General features: G+C 39.4%; 1 protein-coding gene across 1 annotated transcript in view; it reads left to right on the top strand.

Annotated features, from left to right (window-relative positions):
* The window catches only part of cemip (cell migration inducing hyaluronidase 1), a 211304-nt gene that overhangs the window by 131726 nt on the left and 52608 nt on the right, over window positions 1–26970 (top strand). The window contains exons 12-14 of the mRNA XM_063065758.1: window positions 11679–11848; window positions 15158–15367; window positions 22581–22786. Coding sequence (XP_062921828.1) covers window positions 11679–11848; window positions 15158–15367; window positions 22581–22786 — 586 coding nt within the window. The remainder of the gene's footprint in view (window positions 1–11678; window positions 11849–15157; window positions 15368–22580; window positions 22787–26970) is intronic.

The following is a 26970-nucleotide window of genomic DNA, read 5'->3' as shown; positions in this document are numbered from 1 at the left end:
CCCACAGAAGTCTCAAGTTCCAAATCTAGTCTTGGCTTTGAGCTTCTGCTGTGCCATGTTTGCTGTCCCATACTACATTGGCAGATTCCTCCATGGAGTCCAGCAGGATAGTGGTAGAGATTCTACAGATGCCCCAGCTTGCTGCCCTCAGAGCCTGCAGCAAGTTAGGCAGGGGAAGTACAGTAGTTCCCATTGAATTCAGTTGTAAGAAATATCTGCTAAATTAATGTAAGACAGTAATCCTAAGATAGTTACTATCATCTATTCTCTAGAATTTAGAAGAATGAGAGGGGATCTCATTGATTCTTACAAAATTATTAATTGGGCTTAACGATCTATGTAAAACATTACAAAGCAATCCATTGCCCCTTTTCACAAGTTCCTTCATTTCAGAAGATATACAATTTCTCAGATATCTGTGCTTTGTGTTTGCTACTGTTTATAAACTGCTTCAAGATAATTTTTTTAAAGGAATCTTGTCCCTTTAGCTTTGCTCTGCCATCCATCAAGATATGGCTGATATTTTACTACATCTTCCAACACCATCATCATTATATTCAATGATTCCCTCAATGCCCAGTGAATTTCTGATGTCTATATTGGATAAATTTCATCACTGATCCATGTTGCCATGTTATGAATGATCATTTTTTTCTCCTCTCAGTCCTAATTGCCCTCACACTTGCTCTCACATTGTTTCCCTTTCCTACTCAGTCAGGGTAAACATTCTTGCTGAATCTAGCCCATTAAGCCCCATTATCAATTTTGTAAGAATCAATGAGATCACCTCTCATTCTTCAAAATTCTTGAGAATATAGACCTCAGGCTGCTAAATCTCTCCATAATTGGAAATTTACAGCCTGGTGAATCTCCAACTGATCCACTTTATGGCAAATAAACTCTTTCTTTGGTAAGGAGATGAAAACTAAACAGAAGACTATTTCTCTCTGGTCTTTAATAGTTGCAATGTGACTTCATTATTTTTGTAATCAAACTCTTTCATAATTAAAGCTATTATACTATTTACCTTCCTAATCACTTGCTTTACCTGCTCTTTGAACATCAACACTCCCGAATCTCTCACTATTTAACAAATACCTCCTTTACACTTTTGCATCAAAATGGATGACTTTATATTTTCCACCTGTATTTTATCTTCTGTGCTTTTATCCAGCTGTTCATACCCCACAAAACATTTTTACATATGCTGTCATTTCCATATTCCTGCCTGGTTCAGGAAAGAATCAGTAAATCTGGAAATATATTCAGTCCCCTTGGCCAATTCGTTGATATAGATTGTAATCACTATGCTGGTCACAACCTTTCAACCTGAAAAGGAGCTAATGATTCCCACACTATGCTCTCTGTCCAGTTACTCATTCTCATGTTACCCCAAATTCTTTGTGCTCTAACCTTGTTAACCAATCTGCTAAACATCTTGTGTACCTGTCCTTATTCCAAAGCCTTCCATTAATCTAAACTCATCACAAACACAAGTTCTCCCTTATTTGTACCCACTAATCATATCCTCTTCTTGACAGGAAAGTCAAGAATCTCGGGCTCCATCAGACATCTAAGTGCAAAGTTACCAAGGTTTTGAGTCCCTGTGTAGAATTAATATTTCCTTAGGTTTACTGAGTGACTGTTCCAGATGGGCAACCGTGATCAATAAAAGTCTCTGTCTAATTATGTCAACGTGCTTCTGTTGTTAAAAATAAGAAGAAAATAATCCTTTAGTTGAAAAATTAAAAGGAACAAGTGACCAAATCCAAACCTCTTCTAGGATGCATTTATCATCTAGTACACATAAGTGGTCAAAATGATTTTTACTGCAGGCAGTTCAGAAAATATGTCCAAGAGTTTGAATGTCTCAACAAATGGGCAGAGCTCTGCTTTGCTGTTATTGTTCAAGTAGCTTAAATGGTTTGATCCCGAGAAAGGAAGCTTTGTCCAAGTTCTCAGAAAATGTTTATAGAATATACTAATGTATTGATGTGTGCCAGATGTTAATAATTCGGAATTTCGATAGATAAAGTTCAGTGGCTGGAAATGTTTGGCAATTGTAATGTTTCTCTGTGTTAGTCTAATGTGTTAGATTACCAAATAATGAAAGGTACAGTATGTACGTAGTTATTGAGGACTTAATGCACTGGAGATCACTTTAGAGATAGGAATTCCTAATGCTCCAGTCATGAATATGAGGTCAGATTTGGGTCTAATTATTGTTATTTTATTTGAGATAAAATAATAGATTAAATAACCTTTTAATGTGATCAATTTTATAGTGAAGTTGGCTCTCATTTCTATAGTATGTTCTTCCTCGCTCTACATTAAATCATTGAGAGTTCTTTGAATTTTGAAACAGAAAGAGCTTTTCAATGCATAGTCTCACATCATTTACCTCTTCCTCATTCGTCTATTACTCCCCAATGAATTTTGCTTGTCATGAAAGTCTGTAAATGCTACCCCACATAAGGATAGGTGCTAGTGACTTGAAGTTTTTATAGAATCAGGCAGCACAGAATAAGGTCATTCGGCCCACTACTCCAGTGCTGACCCTTTGAAAGGGTAGTTGCTACCCTGTCTCAGGAAACCTGAAAGTTCATAATTCTCAAATTATTGCTCCTGCATCCACCACATTTCCATTGTCCTCCATTCACTTTCCAAGTCCTTACATATTTCCTGAAATGTACCCTTAATTATCCACAATATTCCAGCAAAGGACCAACCAATTATTTATGAAGTTTTTGTATGATTATTATATATACAATCATTTGATTCCAGACATCAGTGGTAGGAAAAAATATTGGAATATACAATGACAGATGTAATTACAGCACTTGAAAGGAATAATTAAAATTTTATGATCTTAACTTGGATTCATGAAAATTGTATTTGACTAATCAACTGGAGTCCTTCGAGGATGTGACTAGTAGAATAGATAAGGAAGAACCAATTGGTTTTCAGAAGACTTTCGGTGAAATCCCTCATGATGTTGATCAGTTTGGTTAGCATACATGAAACCAGCGTTAAAGTACTGACAAGGATAAAGAATTGGCTATTGGGCAGAAAGCAAATAGAGAGAAAAACGTGGCAGATGGAACATAAAATGGAAAATTTAAGGCCATCCACTTTGAACGTAGCAGAAAAGCAAAGTATTTGTGAAATAATGAGAGATTGGATGCCCTGGTCCTGACGAAGGGTCTCGGCCTGAAACGTCGACTGCGCCTCTTCCTACAGATGCTGCTTGGCCTGCTGCGTTCACCAGCAACTTTGATGTATGTAGATTGGATGGTGTTGATTTTGAAATGGCCTGGGCATGCTTGTAATGTGCAATGGCCACTGAAGGCCATTGTGCAGATGTAGTGATAATTGGGAGGGCAAATATCTCTTACCCTTTAATTCAAGATGACTACCATAAAGAAGTATCATTGCAATTGCATAACCTTGGTAAGACCACACTAGAATATTGTGTATGGTTTTGGTATCCTTACCCAAGAAGGATGTACTTGCCATAGGGGGCAATGAAGATTCACTAGATGAAGTCCTGGAGTGATGTGTTTGCCCTATGAGGAGAGACTGAAGGGTCTTGGGGCTGTGTTCTCTGTTGTAATGGATTTGATGGGCAGGATACAAGGGGATATTTCCTCTGGCTGGGGAGTCTAGGATGAGAGAGGATAAGAGGTAGGCATTTAGGATGGAGATAAAAAATTATTTGCTCAGAGGGCATAGTGAACCTTTGGAATTCTCTAATCCGGATGGCTGTGGAAGCTGGGCTGTTTAATTTATTCAAAGCAGGATTGATTTCTGAGTATTCAGAGATTCAAGGTGTACAGGGATAGTGCAGGGAAATGACTCTGAGGTAGAAGATTATCCTTCAACTTGAGAATGGCGGAGTGTTTTGAAGAACTAAAAGGCCTCTTGAGTGGAGAAGCAGGACTGATTTAAATTATAGGGAGATAAACAGAAGATGGGATTAATGGGATTGTCTGATAGCTGGCATAGACTTGGTTGAATGACTATGAAAATAAGGAAACTTAATGAAAATACAAGATTTTCCTGGATTGGAAGCTCCGGGAGAAAGAAGCAATGATACAGGCACCTGAAGGACCATGAACGACAGAAATATACATTGGAATCCTTAGATTACAACAGAGTTCAGAGTATGGGCTTGGTGAGTGTTGGAGAGCTAAGGTTGAGCAGGGCATCTTAACATTGCCATTTGGATCAACATTAGTGCTCGTCAGGTATGTGGGTGTGGGGTCTTTTGACACGTTTGTAGTTTAAATATAGCATGTGAAGAGAGGACCTACAATGCTTAATAAGAGCACAGAATTGGCATGTGATTGGTAGTTAGAATCAGGTGAGGATTTCTACAGCTTTCACTACATAAATTCATTGGAAAAAGTTAAAGTAAACATTTTACAGTAACAAGTATTTGGAGAGCAGTAAGATCCATAGCATGATCAGTATTCTTTACTTAAATTGGATGACTAGGAGCTTAATTTAAGGGTAATTTTCACTTGTATTACATTTTAATAAAGGGGTAGTTTTGAAATTAAAGGAATAACATGGAAACTTAATCCCAAGTTTCATGCGGTCTATAGCATGTGGGAATTCTGAATCTACTGACAACAGAAGGGAAAATTGGTAGGTTGTATAATTGGTGGCCAACGTGATTCCATTTGATGAGTCCTCGTAATTCAACCTGTTCTTGTTTCCTTCAGATGACCAGTGAAAAAATGACAGTATCCTTGATAATAAAATATTTCTGTTTTCTGCCTTGCTGGAAGCCAGGGTGGTAGTTTGCAGTAGAAATTACTTTTGATCCTTTGGATTGAAGGGCTTGAAGCAGGTACCTTAGCCAGCATCTAAACTATAATTGTGGAAATTCAGTGGATTTGGCTGTTTTTGTTCCTTCAGCATTATGCAACTGATATTCAATTTTTCCATTACTATAATGTAAGAACAATGTTTTCCGTGTGGTTTGACACCACAAGGGAAATTCAACCTGTTGAGTCACCCCTGCGACCTGACATAATTTCTGCATTAAAGACATATGGTTTGAAGCATTACAGGGAAACTTGAAATGTTTGTTTCTGGAATTGCCTTTGGAAGGGCACTCTTGACGACGTTGTGGTCTGACTCATGCCAGAACAACAGGGAAGACGAGCCTGGTGAAATACTTACCCAAATACTTTATCCATTATCCCTCTCCTCAATATCAAACACCAAACCATACATCTCTATCCATCAGAGAAACCTCCTGAGCCTCACTCCTCATCACCCCACATTTCCTCTCTAGCCAATCTCCTGACACTAATCTTTTCCTCTTTCATCTTCTGGCCCTTGGTCACTCTCCTACATACCACTGTACAATGATACCGTTGCCTGTTCTGGAATCCTAAACACCTTAAAAATACTGCTAGTGAATCCCTGGTCTCAATCTCCTGCTATTCCTCAATCCAATGCCAAGGTACCTTCATTCTTTTTCCTCCTTCCTGTCCTTCCATCAAATGTTGCATTCCAAGGAACCCATTGCTAGTTTTTGGCAAACTACCCAAGCAACACATTTTCAACTATGGAAACGTTGAACTGGAAATCAGGCTTCAGTTGCACTTGAAATCTGATGTGGTAGGACAACTGAAGTGCCCTCTGTGACCAAGGTGTCTTTTCTTCCCTTCATGTTGTTGTTTCCTTTATTGTATTTTTCCACCACTATGGAAGAAACTCAATTGAACTCAGCAGAGTTGGGAGCTCTTTGGCAACCTCAAACTATTTACATATGTTTCAGATTTTTCTCACTCATAATCTCTTAATCTCCTCTGAACTTAAATAGCTTCCTTTCAAAATCAACAAAATTCATTAAAACCACACCAAGAAAATGAAACCTACAGCATAGTGAGGCTGAAACATGAGACTGTGTGCATGCTGAAAAGCAAAAACAACATTCACTGGACAGAGCCCAGCAATCTTACAACCATTAATTTCAATAAAGCTCTGCAGCCCTATACATCTAACTGCAAATGCTGATAGACAATTAAACAATAAACAAGAAGAAGATAAGATAACAATATCCCCATCCTCAATGACAGTGGAGCCCAGCATATAAGTGATACAAACATGGCTGAAGCATTCACAACCACGTTCATCCAGAAGGTGGAATAGGTGATCTATTTTGCTTCTTCCTGAGAACCACGTCATCATAAAAGCCAATTTGATACAGTCTATGTGATTTCAGGAAATGATTAAGAGCACTGGGTATAACATGGATTGCACTATCTGAATTTATATTACTAAGGAAAAGTTCTTTAGAAGTAGCTGTACGCTTAGGTAAGCTAGCCTAGTGCAAATACAATACTGCCATACCAATCACGTGGAAAATTACCTCAGTACATGGCATCCCCTTTATTCACATCACTGTCCTCCTGGGTGAGTTCCAGATTACCTTTCACAACCATCACAACTATTAGACGGTCTCTCAAATAGCCCCAGCCTTGTCCAATCCTTTGGGGCCTCAAGTATGTCCATTTTCGCTTCCGACTGCAGGCTTGTTTTCCCACAACCAATCTCCACCATCCTTCCAGCCCCATGGTTGGTATATCCTGATGCTTGAAACAAGGGATCTGAATAGTACTCCTTTTCCAGCAAAAGACACGTGACCAAAATAATTATTTGCACACCATACAAAGACCATGAAATGTCCCTTAAAGATGCACTGCAGTTTCTAGATTATAAGATCGAAGGAATTAGACTTGAACCTATTACATTCCATCTGAAACCACAATGCTCGCTCTACATTTACAACTCTATAAAACTTTATTAGTCCACATTTGGAATATTGTGTACAGTTCTGATTGACCCATTGCAGGAAGGCTTTGGTGAAGATGCAGAAGAACTTCATCAGGAAGCTGCCTGGATTATAAAATATAAACTATAGAGGCTGGACAAACTTGAATTGTTGTCTCTTCAGCATGAGCAGCTTAAGGGAGAATGGATAGAGATTTATAAAATTATGAGATGCCTAGACAAGATAGACAGCCAGAATCTTTTTTTTCCTAGGATAGAAACATCAAATACTATAGGACATAATTGGCGGGGGGGAGGGGGGATTTAAAGGAGATCTGTGGGTAAGTATTTTACACAAAGTGGTAGGTACCTGGAATGTGCTGCCAGGGATGGTGGTGGAAAAAGACATGATCGTGATGATTAAGAGCCTTTTTTTCAGACTCATGACCGTGTGAGGATATAAATAATATGCAAGTAGGTAATTTAAGTTTAGTTTGGTATCATGGTCACATAGAAATCGTGGGTTGAAGAGCCTGTGCCTGTGCTGTCCACAGCTTCCTCTGAGACCTGAGAGACCTAAGTGATACCACTGAGCCAAAGCTGGTTTTCGCCATGGGTACAAATATTATCAGTAGTGTTGGCATTATGGAATTGTGACCAGTCCAATATCTTCATTTTTTACATTATAATGTACCTTGGAGTTGTTGAAGCCGCATGGACAATGGATCATGGGCCTGAGTTAGAAGATTATAAGAGAGTGAGCAGGCTTCAAACGGCATCATTAAGGACCATCTCCATGTGGGACATGCCCTCATCTCAGGGAGGAACTGCAGGAGCCTGAAGACACATACTCAATGTTTTAGGAGCAATTTCTTCCCCTGCACCCTCAAATTTACAAATGGTCCATGAATATCACCTCACTATTCTTCTTCTGCTCTATTTATTTATTTTATTTTTATTGCAACTTATAGTAATTATTTTATATTTTGCACTGCACCGCTGCCACAAAAACAACAAATTTCATATATCAGAAACAATAAACCAGATTCTAACTCAGAATTAAAATGAATCAATTTCTTCCTTCCTCTCCTGCTTTCCTGAGAGCATTGACAGTCTTTCAGTAGCTCTCCCAATGGCCCATTGTGTAATCCTGGACAGAGATATCAGTGGGTTGTTAATCTAAAATCAAAGCTGAGTTTATTTCCTTTCCCACATTTTGTTAAATTAATTCTCAAATTTTGGGCAACACCAGTGACCCAGGGTTTATTACTCGTGATTAGGTATTATTAATTTGATGGATGTGGGCTGTAGCACCACTGCAGTATGGAAGGAGGAAGTATCTGGACAGTGTTGTTAGATAGGGGGTTACAGTAGTGACACTGAGGAGCACAGAACTACTGTCAAGTCTGGATGGTGTGAGATTTGAATGGGATTCTGAAGTGGTGATGTTGCCACGTACTTTCTGTCCTCACCACTCTATGTGGTAGAAGTCAGTACAGAGGACTTGTACTTGCAGATGTCATGAGATCAAGGCAAAGAGCAGGAATCCAATCCTCTCACCTAAGAGTGTTGAGAACAATTGTAGTTTAGACCTGCTTCAAGTTACCTGACCCAATACAGATCAGGAGTCAATTTTAAAAGGTGTAAAACTATGAAAGAATTCTTTGCGGAAAAAAAATCTGGTCACCTACTGGTCATCTTGATGCTAATCAAAGTCCCGCCCTATCTCAGTAAGGAGACCAATTTTAACAAGCAAATTAAGGCCATTTAACACAGACCATTTGAGGCCCACACATCCTACACAATATGTAATGATATTGATTGGTCTAATTAGCTGTTTTAGAGGAAAAGAAAGACCACTCTCAAACCACCTTTGTTTTATCGAATGCTGGAGTCAGCCCATCTGCTGATAGTAATGCTCTCCAACTCTTCCTCCGCTACATTGACAACTGCATTGGCACTACTTCATGTACCCATGCTGAGCTCTTCAATTTTGTCAAATTTGCCTCCAACTTTCACCCTGCCCTCAAGTTCACTTGGTTCATTTCTGACATCTCCCTCCCCTTTCTCAATCTTCCTCTCTCCATCTCTGGAGACAAACTGTTGACCAACATCTTTTATAAACCTACCAATGAATATGACTATCTTGACCATACTGGACCTATTCCCATCCCATGTCCTGTAAAAATGCTATTAATTTTTCTCTGTTCCTTCGTCTCCACCACATCTATTCCCAGCATGAGGCTTTCCTTTCCAGGACATCAGAAATGTCCTCCTCCTTCAAAGAATGGGGTTTCCCTTCCTCCACCATTGATGCTGCCCTCACCCATATCCCAGACATCTGCACTCATCCCATCACCTTAACAGTGATAGAGCTCCTCTTGTCCTTTCCTACCACCCCATGAGCCTCCACATCCAACACATCATTCTCCACAATTTCCGCCACCTCCAAAGGGATCCTACCACTAAACACACTTTTAACAATCCCACCCCCCTCCATTTTCCACAGAGAGCGCTCCCTCTGTGATTCCCTCATCCATTTGTCCCTCCCCACTAACCTCCCTCCCAGTACTTAACCCTGTAAGTGGCCAAAGTGCTACACCAGCCTATTCACCTCCTCGTCACCTCCATTCAGTGCCACAAACAGTCCTTCCAGGTGAGGCAGTACTTCACCTGCAAATCTGCTGGTGACATCTATTGTGTCTATTGCTCCCAATGTGCTGTCCTCTGCATTGGTAAGACTTGTCATAAATCGCGGGACTGCTTTGTCCATCACCTCTGCTTCCTCTGCCAAAAGCGGAATTTCCTGGCAGCCAAACATTCTAATTCTGATTCCCATTCCTGTTCTGACATGTCGGTCCATGGCCTCCTCTTGGGCCACAACAAGGCTACTCTCAAGGTGGGAGAGCAACTGTTTATATCCCATCTGATAGCTCGAATATCAATTTCTCCTACAGTAAAAAAAAATTCCCCTTTCCCTTCCTTCTTCTTTTCCTCATTCTGGCCTCTTACCTCTTCTCTCCTGCCTATCTCCTCTCCTGGTGCCCTTCCTCCTCCCCTTTCTCCTATGGTCCATTCTCCTTTCCTATCAGATTCCTTCATCTCTAGCCCTTCACCTTTTCCACCCACCTGGTTTCACCTATCAAGTTCTAGCTGTCTTTCTTCCCCTCCCCTTACCTTTTTATTGTGGAGTATTTCCCCCTTCCTTTCCAGTCCTGAAGAAGGGTTCTGGCCCAAAATATTGACTGTTCACTTCCATGGATGCTGCCTGACCTGCTGAGTTCCACCAGCATTTTGTGTGTGTTGCCAAGATCCTTTAACACCTGCTCTCCAACAATAAAGGTTCACCATAAGACACTAGAAAATGTGGGCCATAAGCCATGTTTCAGGAACCCCCTTTCAGGGAAGGCAGCCACTGATGATGAAATTCACCCTTACAAGGTCCCAGCACACCTTTTGATCAACTGTGGAAAACAGTATTTGAAGATTAAGACATGAAACCTGGTACAAAGCTCATTATCGGTCAGTTAGCAGTGATTCTTGTCCTCCTATTTACTTCTGAGACCTGGGTATGTACAGCAGGTGCTAAATTTGTAAACCATCACCAATGCAATAAATATTTGAATAATTTAGTATTTTGATATTGCTTAATGAAAATGATCTGACATGTGTGCCTCTACCATGACCAATGCCAGGCTTCTAAAACAGACATTCTATTTCCTTGCACAGTGGTAGACAAGATTACCTGGTAGAAAAGAGTAAAGATTCAAGGATGTGATCAAAGTCTCCTTGAAGGGATGCAACGTCCCCACTGGCCCTTGGGAACCTCTGGCCTATGACCACTCAAAACGGAGAAGAAGCATTTGGGATGATAGTGAGAAGTCTAAAGAAGCACAGCAGAAGAGGAGCACTGCTCATGTTTCACAGCAGACACAGCTATCTCCCTGCTCACCTCATCAGCCACTCCCATTCCTTTCTGTAGAGTCTGTTGTTCCCACATTGACATCATTAGTCATCTTCGTAAACAAAAACACAGGTGGTAGCAAGCAATCCTCAGATTTTAAATTTCAAATTGCTTGAAAAACTGTAAACAGCCTGTTTGGCAAAGCAGTTGATTAAACTTTTACTGGCCATGGCCAAGCCTACTGAAAATTTAGACTGTTGCATTTTTAATGCTAATGTGACTCAGACAGACAGGACAGCCTTTATTGTGCACCTGTAGTAACCCTTCTGTTTTGATGTGGCTGGTTTAGCCACAGATCAAAAGGTACAAAGACTTTAGATGTTCAGGCTGGTAGAGGTAGTAGAATAGCAAGAGTGCATTACCAGGCACCTTTCTGACAGTGAACCAGGCAATAATTTAGATAGGCTGACAAGCCACAGAATCAGGCCAGATGGAGCCACATTCAGGGCTCACTGCCATGCTGTTCAGACTGTCCTGTTCTAGATGTGTGGACCAATTGCATGGACGCTCAACACCTGTCTGCTCTCTCATGGGGCAGAAAAATCTCTGAGACATGAGTTGGTCTTGCCATGTACTACTCTGACCCATCCCCAGAATACTGTTGCACTTAAAGACTGAGGTAATCAAAAAATAATGCATTGTTTTAGACAAAGAAAACCTCTTAAAGTATGAAAACTAACTAAGAGCATTAAAATTAAGTGTAATAGCTCAAAACATTTATTGCATTACCTTTAGTCTACAGAGCAAGCAACCGAATTCAAATGAATGGGATCACCATCACCAAACTGAAGTAAAGCTGAGGGTTGGATCTAAACAGTACTGGGCCCTCTCTAGTCTTCCGTGCTCCACTGATGGTGATTCTGGTGCTGGAGCAGGTTGTCAGATGGATTCAGTTGGTACTAACTATGTACTTTAAATCTTTTAGGAAAAGCGAAATATTTGCACATTGGAGAGGAGGTAGATGGCATAGACATGCGAGCGGAAGTGGGACTGCTGTCCAGAAACATAGTGATTATGGGAGAAACAGAACCACAGTGTTATGATAATAACACCTGCACTTTTTTCGAATTTGACACAGTTGGTGGGCACATCAAGGTAGGTGAATATTCAATAATGTAAAACAAAACATTTCAAAGGTTTCAAAGGTATATTTAAAGTCAGAGAAATGTATACAACATACATCTTGAAATGCTTTTTCTTTGCAACCATCCACAAAAACAGAGGAGTGCCCCCAAAGAATGAATGACAGTTAAATGTTAGAACCCAAAGTTCCCCCCAGCTCCCCTCCCTCCCGTGCATAAACAACAGCATTGGCATCCACCACCGAGCACTCAAGTGTATAACAAAGCAACAGCAAAGGCACAGACTTGCAGTACCCCAAAGACTACTCGTTCACATGGTATTCCACATACCACAGGCTCTCTCTCTCCCTAATAAGGGATAAAGAGGTGTCTCCAGTTCGCAGTGAGAGGGGAGACATAACAAACAACTCACTGGTTTACGATATTAAAAGTCCATTGCATCACTTTTTCCAAGCTCTGTGCTGGGACACTGACCTTCGATCACCCATCTCCAGAGCCACGAGATCTCGAACCTCCGAAGGCGAGCTAAGCTCTTAGGCTGCATCCTTGGCATTGCGAATAACGGCCAGTCATGAAATCCCGTGAGCAGGTCCCATTCCCACAAAGAACGGACGTCAGCATGTAACTTGAGGTCAGGGTCTTCAAAAGAACCCTGAAAGGGAAAAATAGAGATATTAAAGATGGAAATAGAACTGTTTCCAAAGATGTAAGCAAAGGAGTCTTGGAAAGAGTGTTCATAGTATGATTGAATTTCGCATACAGATGGAGGATTAAATAGTTAGATCTAAAACTAGTGTATTATGCTTGGACAAGGAAGACTACAACAGGATGAGGGAGATGTTGGCTAATAAGGATTAGGAGCACAGGCTATTTGGTAGGACAGTTGAGGAACAGTGGAATACTTTCAAAGAGATTTTTTTCACAGTGCTCAATGAAAGTATATTCCAGTCAAAAGTAAGGACAGTAAGTGTGGGGAGACCCAGCCTTGGATAACTAAGGAAATAAAAGATAGTATCAAATTAAAAGCTCATGTGTACAAAGTCACAAACAGTAGTAGGAGACTGGAGGATTGGGAAAACTTTAAAAAGCAACAAAGAGCAACTAAACAAGAAATAAGGAAAGGGAAGATAGAATATGAAAGTAAATTAGCACAAAATATAAAAACAGATAGCAAAAGTTTTTATAAATATATAAAGTGGAAGAGGGCACCTAAAGTCAACATAGGTCCCTTGGAAGACAAGAAAGGGAAATTGATATTGGGTGATAAGGAAATGGCTGAGGCATTGAACAACTATTTTGTGTCGGTCTTCATTGTGGAGGACACATCTAATATGCCAAAGAATGATGTTATGGACGAAATAGGAGGTGAGGACCTCTATAAAATCACTGTCACTAAAGAGATACTGATGAGCAAACTAGAGGACCTAAAGGTAGATAAGTGTCCTGGTCCTGATGAGATGCATCCCAGGGTGCTGAGGGAATTGACAGAGGTTATAATAGACACATTGGTAATCATTTTCCAAAATTCTCTAAACTCTGGGCAGGTCCCGGCGAATTGGAAGACAACAAATGTCACGCCACTTTTTAAAAAAGGATGTAGGTAAAAGACAGGCAACTATAGGTCAGTTAACTTAACATCTGTAGTCAGGAAAATGCTTGAAGCTGTCATTAAGGAAGAAATAGCGAAACATTTAGAAAGGAGGGGTTCCATTAGACAGATGCAGCATGGATTCAGAAAGGGCAGGTCCTGTTTGACAAGCTTACTGGAGTTCTCTGAGGACATAATGAGTGCAGTGGATAGAGGGGAACAGGTGGATGTCGTATACTTGGATCTCCAAAAGGCATTCGATAAGGTGCCGCACAAAAGACTTATAAATAAGATATGAATGCATGGAGTCGGAGGAAGAGTATTGGCATGGATAGTGGATTGGTTTAACCAATAGAAGGCAGAGAGTTGGTATAAATGGGTGTTTCTCCGGTTGGCAGTCAGTGGTGAGTGGGGTGCCACAGGGGTCGGTGCTGGGCCCACAGCTGTTTACCATTTACATTGATGATTTGGAAGAGGGGACTGAGTGTAGTGTTGCAAAATTTGCTGATGACACTAAATTGAGTGGAAAATCAAATTGTACAGAGGATGTGGAGAGTCTGCAGAGGGATATAGATAGGTTAAGTGAGTGGGCCACGGTCTGGCAGATAGAATACAACGTTGGTAAATGCGAGATCATCCACTTTGGAAGGAATAATCGAAGAGCAGATTATTACTTAAATGGTGAAAGATTGCAGCATGCTGTTGTGCAGACGGACTTAGGAGTGCTTGTGCATGAATCGCAAAAAGTTGGCTTGCAGGCACAACAGGTTATTAAGAAGGCAAATGGAACGTTGGCCTTCATTGCTAGAGAGATTGAATTCAAGAGCAGGGAGGTCATGCTGCAACTATACAGGGTACTGGTGAGGCCACACCTGGAGTACTGTGTGCAGTTCTGGTCTCCATACCTAAGGAAGGATATACCGGCTTTGGAGGCAGTGCAGAGGAGGTTCACCAGGTTGATTCTAGGGATGAAGGGGTTAACCTATGAGGAGAGATTGAGTCGCCTGGAACTATACTCTCTGGAATTCAGAAAAATGAGAGGGGATCTTATAGAAACATACAAAATTTTGAAAGGGATAGCTAAGATAGAAGTAGGAAAGTTGTTTCCATTAGTAGGTGAGACTAGAACTAGGGGACATTGCCTCAAGATTCAGGGGAGAAGATTTAGGATGGAGATGAGGAGAGTGGTGAATCTGTGGAATTCTCTGCCCAGGGAAGCAGTTGAGGCTTCTTCACTAAATATATTTAAGATACAGTTAGATAAATTTCTACATAGTAGGGGAATTAAGGGTTATGGGGAAAAGGCAGATAAATGAGCTGAGTTTGCGGACAGATCTGCCATGATCTTATTGAATGGCAGGGCAGGCTCGATGGGCCGGATGGCCTACTCCTGCTCCTGTTTCTTATGTTCTTATGAGTCACCATTTAGCGCCATCATAACTAAACTCCGCCTTCTTCTAGCATTGATGGAAATAATAACTTTAAAAATCATCGTTAGTCTCCATCAGAACAATTATTTTAAAAATCCTGGAGCCTGAAATTGTCATGGAAGAATAAAACTTTCATTGTCCTAACATATACAGTAGTAGAATTAATTTAAAGATAACAGGCATGAGTCTCCAATAAAGAGATGGAAAGCCCTCCAATGCTTGTGTCATACAAAGTATTTCAGAATCCTGGGATTACTTCACTCACATTATTTAATCCTGTTATCTCTCTCCTTGTGTGCTACAGATGGGCGTGGGTTTTAAAGCAGTTCATATTGAAGGGGTTGAACTGAAGCACATGGGCCAGCAGTCTATGGGCCACTATCCTATTCATTTTCACATGGCGGGAGATGTGGATGAGAAAGGTGGCTATACTCCTCCAACATATGTGAAGGGGGTCTCTATTCATGACTCTTTCTCACGATGTGTGACCATTCATGGATCCAATGGGTTGTTGGTGAGTTGTTTGCAATCAATTGTAAGTAATAATGTTACATCAGATTTTATGTGACAGAACAAAAATGTCCCCACAATAGATATAAAATTGTCATTTCAAATGCTCTGAATTATTCCACATTATATTGTTTTCAGTATAATCTTTTGCTAATTTACAGCACTTCCTTCCAAATTGTTACTACTTTATCCAGAGACTTAGCCATAGTTCAGGTTCCAAAGTGGTACTCAGGAGCGTTACAGTATCAGGGGTACTATCTTTCAAATATTGAACGGAGCCCGCAAAGCCTTTTGCAAGTGGGTGTAGAAGGTGCTGTGGCACCAAATGGAGATACATAGAAGAGCTCAACATTTTAGGCAACAAGCATCCCTCTAACAATGTCATTCAATCTGATTACTTGCTCGTCATCAGGTTGGTGTTTGTGAGGATTTTGATATGTACAAATTAGCTGTCATGTTTCCCACAGAAACAACTGCATTTCAAAAAGTAATTTGCAGACCAATTGGTATCTCAGGAGGTTGAAGAAATTTCATCAGACCAACAACAGTATTTTGTTCTCCACAGATACTGACAGGCCTGATGAATACACCTAGCATTTCCGATAGTGATTTCATATTTCCAGAATATGAATATTTTGCTTTTGTGTTATAAAGAACTTCAAACATTTCTATCTGGGTGCAGATTGATTTCTATGCAAAATCTGACTCTTCTCCATATTTTAGTTGCCTTTCTAAATTCTTACCTGGATATTTAAAAGTAGCTTTCCTTTGGTTTTCAAAACATTCTAATCTTTAGATTTCATGACTTAATAACAGATGGAATAGATTCTCAAATACAGGATTCTGTCCTTCATGTGGCATTGTGTTTGATGGGATAATTGATCAAGTCCAGTTTTCTATGCTCCATTTAATTGTTACCAAGCTAATTTGCTTTCCCAGCCTGGTGTTCAAACATAAAGTCTCTGTACTGATCACTCAAACACAGGGAGTGAAATGTGATTTTACCGAAGCATTAAGGAAATATTGCTTCTTAGTTTTAACTTTACATTGCTTCCCTCAGTCCTGTTGGAATTTGTAAACCACCATTATTCAGTCACTCATGGCAAGATATAATATTGTGTCTTGTCTCTAGGAGGAGCCAAGCCAGCCATTTTAAACATTAGTTTGCCATTTGAATAATTCTCATGTGTTTTCCACCTTTCACTTGAACGAAACTTTAAAATTTATTGACGCTGGTGAGTGTTCCATTTTCCTGTTCTCTGTCCAGATATGAAGCAAGGACTTTTCAACAGTCTTCAGAGTTAATCTGTATGAAATGTTAGCAGCTCAAATATTCCCATGATTGGTATAACGATCCATGTGTGATGTTCTTAGCATGTATGGACAGTTTACAGAAATGTCAGTATGGTATTAACTCCAACAACACAGTCCCTTAGTAAGTTGGAAAAGTGACACAAGAGATTCTACAGAGGCTGGAAATCCAGAGCAACACACTCAAAATTCTGGAGAAACTCAGTAGGTCAGGCAGCATCTATGAAAATGCGTCGATATTTCAGGCCATGAACTTTCATCAGGAAACCTAATAAAGTGCCCACTGAGTGTATACTTACTGCCCATTATGCCATTGGTGTTTAGGGCAGCGGTGAAGGTTCTTCATCCCTGGTAGTGTTCGGGGCTTCCTCCTTCATGTCAGTAGCTTCCTCTTGGTTTTCACTGCTGTCAGTTATGCAAGTCCTGACTGGAGACTCAAAATACCATTGCACTCAGATGTAGAAGGAATCTTCATTGCTGTTTCCCAAACAACTTTTTTTCTGCCATTCAGGTTGATAGCCCTGAGCTGAACCTCTGGAACCTGGTGGGCCTGTGGACCACTGTTAGTCAGGCCTTTACCCTTCGTCCTATTTGACATGGGTGACCCTAACAAGAGCCAAAGCATAAATCCCTGACTCCAGCCAACATAGCTCTCTGGGTCATTAAGGCAGGCGGGCTTCCAAACCACAACAAGGTTGTGGTCCACTTGGAAGCACTGAGTATATATCTTACTATAACTTTTTATTTGAGGATATTACTGTAAAGTTCCAACATGGCATGGTGACAGAAATTTCATCTCAGAGTTAAAAAGACATGGGTTCAAGTACTGTTCCAGGAACTTAAGCACAAATTTTACTTTCTTTAAATTTATTTTATTTATTGAGATATAGTGCAGAATACGCCCTTCTGGCCCTTTGAGCCACACTGCCCAGAAATTCCCACCCCACCGCAACTCAATCCTAGCCTAATCATGAGACAATTTACAATGACCAGTTATCCTACCAACCAGTACATCTTTAGCCTGTGACTAGGAAACCGGATCACCTAGAGGAAACCCACATGATCATGGGGAGAACGTATAAGCCTATTACAGGCAGCAGTGGGAATTGAACCTGGGTCGCCTGTACTGTAAAGTGCTATGCCAACCACTACGCCACCATGCCATTTTACTGTGCTTTTCTGTATAGTATTAAGAGTGCTATCTTGTTGGAGCTGCTTTTTGATTCAGTGTTAAACTCATGACCATCAGGTTAGATGATAAATGTGGTTTAGAAAGGGATCTGACAATAGCTCCAGCTACTGGTTCCATTCGGGCTTCCTTTGTTGTCTGTGTGAAATTTGTATATAGGAAACAGAGAGTTGGAATAACTGGTCTGATTCTGGATGGCAGACACTGACTAGTGGGAAACTGAAGGCAGAATCACTAAGGTAAAAAGATCTATGCTGGAAAAAAACTATTCAGGGTTCTGGTCAGGAAGTACCGAGGAAGCCAGGTTGAAAAGGACAAGACTGCAATGTAAGATATCGACAGTAGTTAAGATTAACCACAACATGTCAGCAAGAGGTAAAGCATTTGGAACAAAAGAGTGCACCGGAAAATCAAATCAAAATAAGCAAGAATGAGAAGATTAAATTAAAGAAAAAAGCAATAAGTAAGACTATTTAAACAAGGCAAGGATTTTTGCAAGTCTGTGAAAATAGAAGTGATACAACTAAATTTGGTTTAGTATGTATGTATATAAGTGTACACAGAATGGTAACTTAGTCTGGTGAACTATAGGTACAGAGAGCCACAGCCAAGATAATGGTGTGACAGTAGCAGAAACTTGGCTCCAAAGAGGGCAAGACTAAGAAAATATTCCTGATATAGAGTATCCAGGAAGGATGGGGAAGGAAGAAAATGGGAAGGGAACGTAGCACTGATCGGAAAAACTCTTAAGAGGAGAGGATATAGCAGAAAAGGTCAGAATCAGTTTGATGAGAGTCCCACTCCTGGGTACATTCCACCCTCGTGTGGGAGAGCTATGGTGGAGCAAATATGCAGGGAGGTTACAGAGAAGTGTACATGTCATTGGGTAGCTGTAAACAAGGACTTCAATCATGTCATTGTAAGCTTGAACAGTCCAGTGAAGAAAGGATGAAGAATTTCCAAAATGAGTCCAGTATGTTTCTACAAAGGAAGGAGACATTGCTGGATCTGGTTCCAGGGATAGAGGTGGGTCAATGTTTTGATAGGGAAACATTTAAGAGTTAGTAATCATAAGATTTAGTTTGGCAGTAGAAAAGAAAAAGCAATTCAAAGTGAAAATAATTAATTGGACAAAATCCAGTTTCAGTGTGATGAAAGTAAATCTGGCTAAGGTAAATTGGAATAAAAGATTAACAGGCATAACTGTAGCCCCATTCCCTCCTCCTGGCTCTGTTTCTTTAGCATTCCTATCTGTTCCTAGCTCCATTACTCCTCCTGCACTCCCTCTGTACCACTATCAGTCCCTGCTTTCTCCCTCTTCTCCCTCTGATATTGGCTGTTTGTTTTTCATTTACTGCTGTTTCTTCATCATTTAGTGTTCTTGCTCTGGAGTGAATGGTGTTAGAAAAGTAGCCTGGATGGATAAACCTTAGATTTAAAGCTATTTAATCCTTCATGAAAAAAAAATTAAAAGAATTTAGTGGTCTCAGCCCGAATCGTCGACTGTACCTCCTCCTAGAGATGCTGCCTGGCCCGTGGCGTTCACGAGCAACTTTTATGTGTGTTGTTAAAAGAATTTAGTAACTACTTTAAGTCAAAATATTATAATCATAATGATTTCTCTAGATGTGCATTATTTCTATAATGGAAATTAGAACTTCGTACTAAATGGTGCATTAAATCAATGTTACCATTTTCAAACTGTTGTTGATAAAGTTGTATAGAAGAAACTTTGTTCCCTGGGATACTACCCAATCTGGCTTCATCCAATGAGATTAACACTGCAGTCTCATCATCATTTTACCTGTTCTTCTCCCTAATAGTTTATGATTTTGGAAACTAAAGACAGATATCATTTTAAATGTCAGTAGAATTATACCACCTTCAAAGTAGTGTCACTATTTTTAAAAGCACATAATTTAAATATTTTGAAACCAATGGAGTATAAAATAAAATAAAGAATATGAGAATAATATCCTCCCAGCATCTAACCTGTACAGCCCATTAAGTAATTTATAAATTTTGATGAGATTCCATCTTATTCATCAAACGTCCAGAGAATACATTTATTGTTTACTCAATGTTTTCTCTTTCGGTAAACCTATCATCCCTGGGACCTGTTAAGTGAATCTTCACTGCACACTCTTTGGCAAAAACACTCTTCCTTAAGGGACCAGAACAACACACTTGACTTCACGTGCAGTCTCACGAAGGGCTTATATAAAATGCAAAAATACTTTCTTATACCTGTCCCTCTCATAATAAACGCCAACATACCATTCGGTAACTTTGGTGACTTGTGAACAAGCACACCTGGGTCTCTTCAAACAAAAACAGTATGAGTTCCTTTTAACAAATGCTCTGTTTTTCTGTTATTTCTACTGAAGTGCATAACCTCATATTCTTTCACATCTGCCAAGTTTTTGTTCCTTCACTCAATTTGTCCATATTCACTTGAAGTATCTTTACATCCTTCTCTGTACTCACATCCAGTTTAGTCATAGGGTCATAGAAAACTACAGCACAGAAATAGGCCATTTGGCCTATCTAATCATTTAAACCATTTAAACTGCCTCACCTTCCATACCCTTCCCATCCATGTACCTATCCAAACTTCTCTTAAACATTGAAATCGAAATTGCATCCATCACTTGCGCTGGCATCTTGTTCCACACTCTCACCACCCTCTGAGTGAAGAAGTTACCCTTCATGTTCCTCTTAAGCATTTCACCTTTCACTTTTAACCCATGACCTATAATTGTAGCCTTACCCAACCACAGAGGAAAAAGCCTGCTTGCATTTACCCTATCTATACCACCCATACTTCTGCATACCTCTACCAAATCTCCGCTCAAACTTCTGTGTTCTAGGGACTGAGGTCCTAACCTGTTCAATCTTTCCTTGTAACTCAGTTATTCCAGTCCTAGCAACATTCTTGTAAGTTTTCTCTGTACTCCTTCTACCTTATTTACATCTTTCTTGTGGTAGGTAACCAAAACTGCACACAATACTCCAAATTAGGGCTCACCAGTGTCTTATATAACTTCAATATAACATCCCAACTCCTGTCTCCGTTCTTTGATCTATGAAAGCCGATGTGCCAAAAGTTTTCTTTACGACTCTGCCTATCTGTGATACTACTTTCAGTGAATTATGGGCCTGTAATTCCAGACCCCTTTGTTCTACCTCACTCCTCAGTGCTCTACCACTCACTGTGTAAGACCTACCCTGGTTGGTCCTTCCAAATTGCAAAACCTCACACTTGTCAGCTTTAAATTCCATCTGCCATTTTTCAGCCCATTTTTCCAACTGGTCAAGATCTCACTGCAAGCTTTGAAAGTCTTCCTTGCTGTCCACTATATCCCCAATCTTGGTGGCATCCACAAATTTGCTGATCATCAGCAAACTTGGAAATATAATAAATTGTTCCATTAACTGGGCCAACTACCGACCCCTGCAGTATTCCACTTGCAACAGCCTCATAATTGTGCATTTATTCCCATTCTTTGCTTCATGTCTAATAACATTTCTCTGTCTGTCAGTCCATGACCTCTAATGCCATCTGCTGTACCTTTGTTGACTAATCTTCTGCATGGAACTTTATCAAAAGCCTACTGAAAATCTAAATACACACGATTGTTTCTCCCTTTCCTGTTCTACTAGTCATATCCTCAAAAAGCCAAGTTGGCTTAGTCAAACACAATTTAAAATTTTCATTCCTGACCAGTTTCACGTTATATAATCTTTTCTCAGATTCCTGCCAAGATATGCCGTACTCTGATGCTGAATATCGCATTAACTAGGCATCAATTACAGACTGAACAAATGTGAAAACAGTACAATTACAAACTAGCTCTTTACTCCTGCAGTTTATTTTCACCAAAGATGATGAAATTTCAGTTACTGGATAAGGAACTTGGCAATCTACGAAACCTTTCATGTTCCTGAGATTTGCCAGTATGCTTTGTGTCTATTGGAATGTTGCCACTATTGCACTGTAAGCAAACACAACGCCCAATGTTTGTACAACAATCTCTGGGTACTGTTGAGAAATGAATTTTGATCATAATAATAAATATTCTGAAAATGCAGTGTAGCTTTGATTTCTAAGATACTCTTAAATTCTACATTTTGTTCAAAAAGTAAGTTTAGCCTAATATTCTCTTATTCTCTTCTGAACTTTTCTCTTATGACATTACATCCCCCCTCCTTCTGCAATTCTCCCACCCACTAACAATAGGGACAATTGACATTTGCTCACTAATCATACAATCTGGGCACAAGAACATGCAGACTCTACACAGTCTGCATCAGACATCAGTACTCAATCTGGATCACTGGATTTGTGAGACAGTTTTAACCTACAGCACCCTAAGGTATCAAAATGTTTGACAGATTTAAGTTAAATATCTTTGTGTACCAATTTTAAATGCCTTAACAACCACACAAAATTCCATGAGGGAAATTACTATTAACATTTTAATTACTGATCACTGCCCAGGAAATCAAATCTCCAAGTTAATCGTTTCTATAGTCATAGAATCATGGAAACAAGCCCTTTGGCCTCTAAGTGTGCGCCAACTGTCAAGCGCCTATTTACATTAATCACTGTGTCCAAAATAGAAGTAATGATTATTGGACAAGTGGTGAAGAAGTTAAGGAAAGGAGGGGCTACCAATGTGCATCAAGTTTAAACAAGTTAATTTTTCCTTTTTAGGTGAAAGATGTCATTGGCTACAAGACCCTAGGACATTGCTTCTTCACTGAAGATGGTCCTGAGGAACGAAACACATTTGATCACTGTCTCGGTCTGTTGGTCAAGGCAGGGACTCTGCTCCCATCAGATCGTAACAGCAAAATGTGCAGGATGATAACAGATGGGGTGTACCCAGGCTACATTCCCAGACCCCAACAGGACTGCAAGTAAGCAGTTTGGTCATTTTCTTCTTTTTTTGGAGGGAGGGGAAGTGTAAAAGGGAAGCTTACAGTCACAGAGCACTACAGCACAGAAACAGGCCCTTTGGCCCATCTAGTCTGTACCTACCTGTTATTCTGCCTAGTTACATCAACCCATACATGAACCATAGCCCTCCATACCCCTCTCATTCATGTCTTTATCTAAACTTCTCTTAAGTATTGAAATCAAATCCACATCCACCACTTCCACTAATAGCTCTTTCCACACTCATACCACCCTCTGAGTGGAGGTTCTCCCTCATTCCCCTTCACCATCAGATTTCTGAATGGACAATGAATCCATGAAAACGGCCTCACTATTTGCTCTCCTTTTGCACTACTTATTTGTATTTCTTTTCGTGACTAATAATTTGTTGCATATTGCACAGTACTGTTGCCACAAAACAGCAAATTTCTCAACATATGTCAGTGATAATAAGCTTGATTCTGATTCTTGTACTAACTATTTCCATCTTTCACTCTTAACCCATCATCTCTAGTTCTAGTCTCACCCAACCTCAGCGTAAAAAGCTTGCTTGCATTTACCCTATCTACACCCTCATAATTTTGTATACCTCTATCAAATCTTTCCTCATTCTCCTACGTTCCAGAGAATAAAGTCTTAACCTATTCAACCTTTCCCAATAACTTAAGTCTTTGAGTCCCAGCAACGTCACTGTAAATTTTGTCTGTACTCTTTCAATCTTACTGATATCCTTCCTGTAGATAGGTGACCAGAACTGCACAGAGTACTCCAAATTTGTCCTCACCAACATCAAAGTGGGTGATGTGTCAGCATATAGGAGGGAGATTGAAAATTCTGGCCAAGTGGTTCCATAACAATTACTTCTTACTCGAAGGAGCTGATTATAGACTTCAGGAGAAGGAAACCAGGGTTCCATGCGCCAGTCCTCATTGGACGATCAGAGGTGGAGAGGGTTAGCAACTTTAAATTCTTCGGTGCTATTTTGGGGTACCTGTCCTGGGTTCAGCATGTAAGTACAATTACAAAGGAAGCAAAGCTGCACCTCTGTTTCCTTAGGAGTTTGTGGAGACTCGGCATGATGTCTAAATCTATGACAAGCTTCAATACATGTGTAGTGGATAGTATATTGACTGGCTGTATCACAGCCTGGTAGTAAACACCAAAGCCGTTGAATGGAAAATCCTACAAAAAGTAGAGGATATGTCCTTCGGTAAAGCCCTCCCAACCATTGAGCACATCAACATGAAACACTGTCACAGGAAAGAAGTATTCATCATCAGGGACCCCCACTACCCAAGATACGCTCTTCTCAATGCTGCCATCTGGAAGAAGGTACAGGAGCCTCAGGACTTGTACCACCAGGTTTGGAAATAGTTACTATCCCTCAACCATCAGCCTCTTGAACTAAAGGTGATAACTTCACTTGCCCCTTCATTGAAATGTTCCCACATCCAATGGACTCACTTTTAAGGGCTCTTCATCTCATGTTCTCGATATTTATTGCTTATTTACTCATGAAAGCCCCCTGGTTTCTTTGGCTGCGTCAGTCTAATGAATACAAACTCCGGTCCCACCAAACCTGTGACAAACCTGTGGGAGATAGCTCTCCCACTCCAAACCCCAGTTTGTGTGGATGCTGTGTAATTTCCTACCCTGTTACAGCTCTGTGCCAAGAAATAACAGATAGCACACTGCATATGATTAAAGGAAAATATATTTATTAATATTAACTTAACTAAAAGTTTAGTAAACAAAGGGAAAAAAAACAAAAAGGGCCATTATAATTAAACAGCCAAATGTGCACAAATTGGAGCTCAACTCTTCCCAAAGTTCATATTCACCAATCCTCAGTCGACCTTGGCACCTTACTCCATCAAATCATGGTCCCCCACCGGGCCGAATTCTGTGACCGGTTCTTTCTTTCTTTCTTTTTAAATCTTTTTATTGAGTAAGTATACAAAAAAGGTAAGCCATATAAACATTAATACAATGTTAAAGTATAATAAAATTCCAAAAGATAACAATACCAAAAAGAAAATACTACAAACAATGTAATTTAAGCATAAGAAACCAAGATAACATAATAGTATACTAGATTTTATATATATCAATGGAAAAAAAGAAAAAAAAAAACCCCAAAAAAAAACCCACCGTGCAACTAACTAAAAGCAAAGCAAAGCAATGGGCTAACTTGAAACCAAACAGAGTTAAACTTAAAATCACGTCCTCAATCCCGACCTCCATTAAAACAGTGAAGAGAAAACAAGAAGGGTAAATATTACATTAAATGAAAATATCGAATAAAAGGTCCCCAAATCTGTTCAAATTTAAATGAAGAATCATAAAGGTTACTTCTAATTTTCTCCAGATTCAAACATAAAATCGTCTGAGAAAACCAAAAAAAGGTAGTTGGAGCATTAAGCTCTTTCCAATGTTGTAAAATACATCTTTTCGCCATTAAAGTAAGAAATGCAATCATTCTACGGGCTGAAGGGGAAAGATTACTAGAAATTTTAGGTAGTCCAAAGATAGCAGTAATAGGGTGAGGAGAGATATCTATATTTAATACCTTAGAAATAATATTGAAAATATCTCTCCAAAAAGTTTCCAAAGTAGGGCAAGACCAAAACATATGAGTTAAAGAGGCTATCTGCCCCGAACATCTATCACAGAAAGGATTAATATGCGAGTAAAAACGCGCTAACTTATCTTTGGACATATGTGCTCTATGAACCACTTTAAATTGAATTAGGGAATGTTTAGCACAAATAGAGGAAGTATTAACTAATTGTAAAATCTGCCCCCAATCATCCACAGAAATGGTAAGCCCCAATTCCTGTTCCCAATCTACCCTAATCTTATCAAATGGAGCTTTCCTAAGTTTCATAATAATATTATAAATCATAGCCGATGCACCTTTCTGACATGGATTAAGGTTAATTATCGAATCTAAAATATATATAGGAGGAAGCATTGGAAAGGAAGTAAGTATAGTACTTAGGAAATTTCTAACTTGTAAATATCTAAAAAAATGTATTCTTGATAAGTTATATTTGTTAGATAATTGTTCAAAAGACATAAGGGAACCATCTAAAAATAAATCCAAAAACCGTAAAATACCCTTAGTCTTCCAAGTTTGAAAAGCGCGATCCGTAAAAGAGGGAGGAAAAAATATGTTACCTAAAATAGGAATCGCTAACCCGAATTGATTAAGATCAAAAAATTTTCTGAATTGAAACCAAATGCGCAAAGCATATTTAACTATCGGGTTAGAGACCTGCTTAAGACGTTTCGAATCAAAAGGAAGAGAGGAACCTAAAATAGAACCAAGTGTATAACCCTGAACAGATTGTAATTCCAATGCTACCCATTTAGGAATAAATAGTATGTCCCGATCAAGTAACCAAAATTTCATATGTCGAATATTAATAGCCCAATAATAAAATCTAAAGTTAGGTAATGCTAAACCTCCATCTCTCTTAGCTTTCTGTAAATGTATTTTACCCAGTCTCGGATTCTTGTTCTGCCAAATAAATGAAGAAATTTTAGAGTCAACTTTATCAAAAAAAGATTTAGGAACGAAAATTGGTAATGCCTGAAACACATATAAAAATTTTGGCAAAAAAAACATCTTAACTGCATTAATACGACCAATCAAAGTTAAATATAAGGGAAACCATTTAGATGAAAGTTGAGTAATATGGTCTATTAATGGTAAAAAGTTAGTCTTAAATAAATCTTTATGTTTACAAGTAATTTTAATCCCAAGATATGAAAAGTAATTATTAATCAATTTAAATGGAAATTTATAATATAAGGGAAGATGTTTATTAATCGGAAAAAGTTCACTCTTACTAAGATTTAATTTATAACCTGAGAAAAGACCAAATTGTGCTAATAACTCTAAAACAGCAGGAATGGATCTCTCAGGATTAGAAATATATAAAAGTAAATCATCAGCATAGAGTGATAATTTATGGGACTTTAATCCCCGAGTTATCCCAGTAATATTTAAAGATTCTCGAATAGCAATTGCAAGAGGTTCTAATGCAATATCAAATAATAGGGGACTAAGAGGACAGCCTTGTCGAGTACCACGAAAGAGAGGAAAAAAAGGTGAGTTTAAGGAGTTAGTACGAACCGAGGCTACAGGGGAATAATATAA

The sequence above is a fragment of the Mobula hypostoma genome, chromosome 13 (genome assembly GCF_963921235.1).
Source record: "Mobula hypostoma chromosome 13, sMobHyp1.1, whole genome shotgun sequence".
Taxonomy (NCBI): Eukaryota; Metazoa; Chordata; class Chondrichthyes; order Myliobatiformes; family Myliobatidae; genus Mobula; species Mobula hypostoma.
The sequence above is the reverse complement of the archived record's forward strand: the minus strand, read 5'-3'. Positions and strand labels throughout refer to the sequence as shown.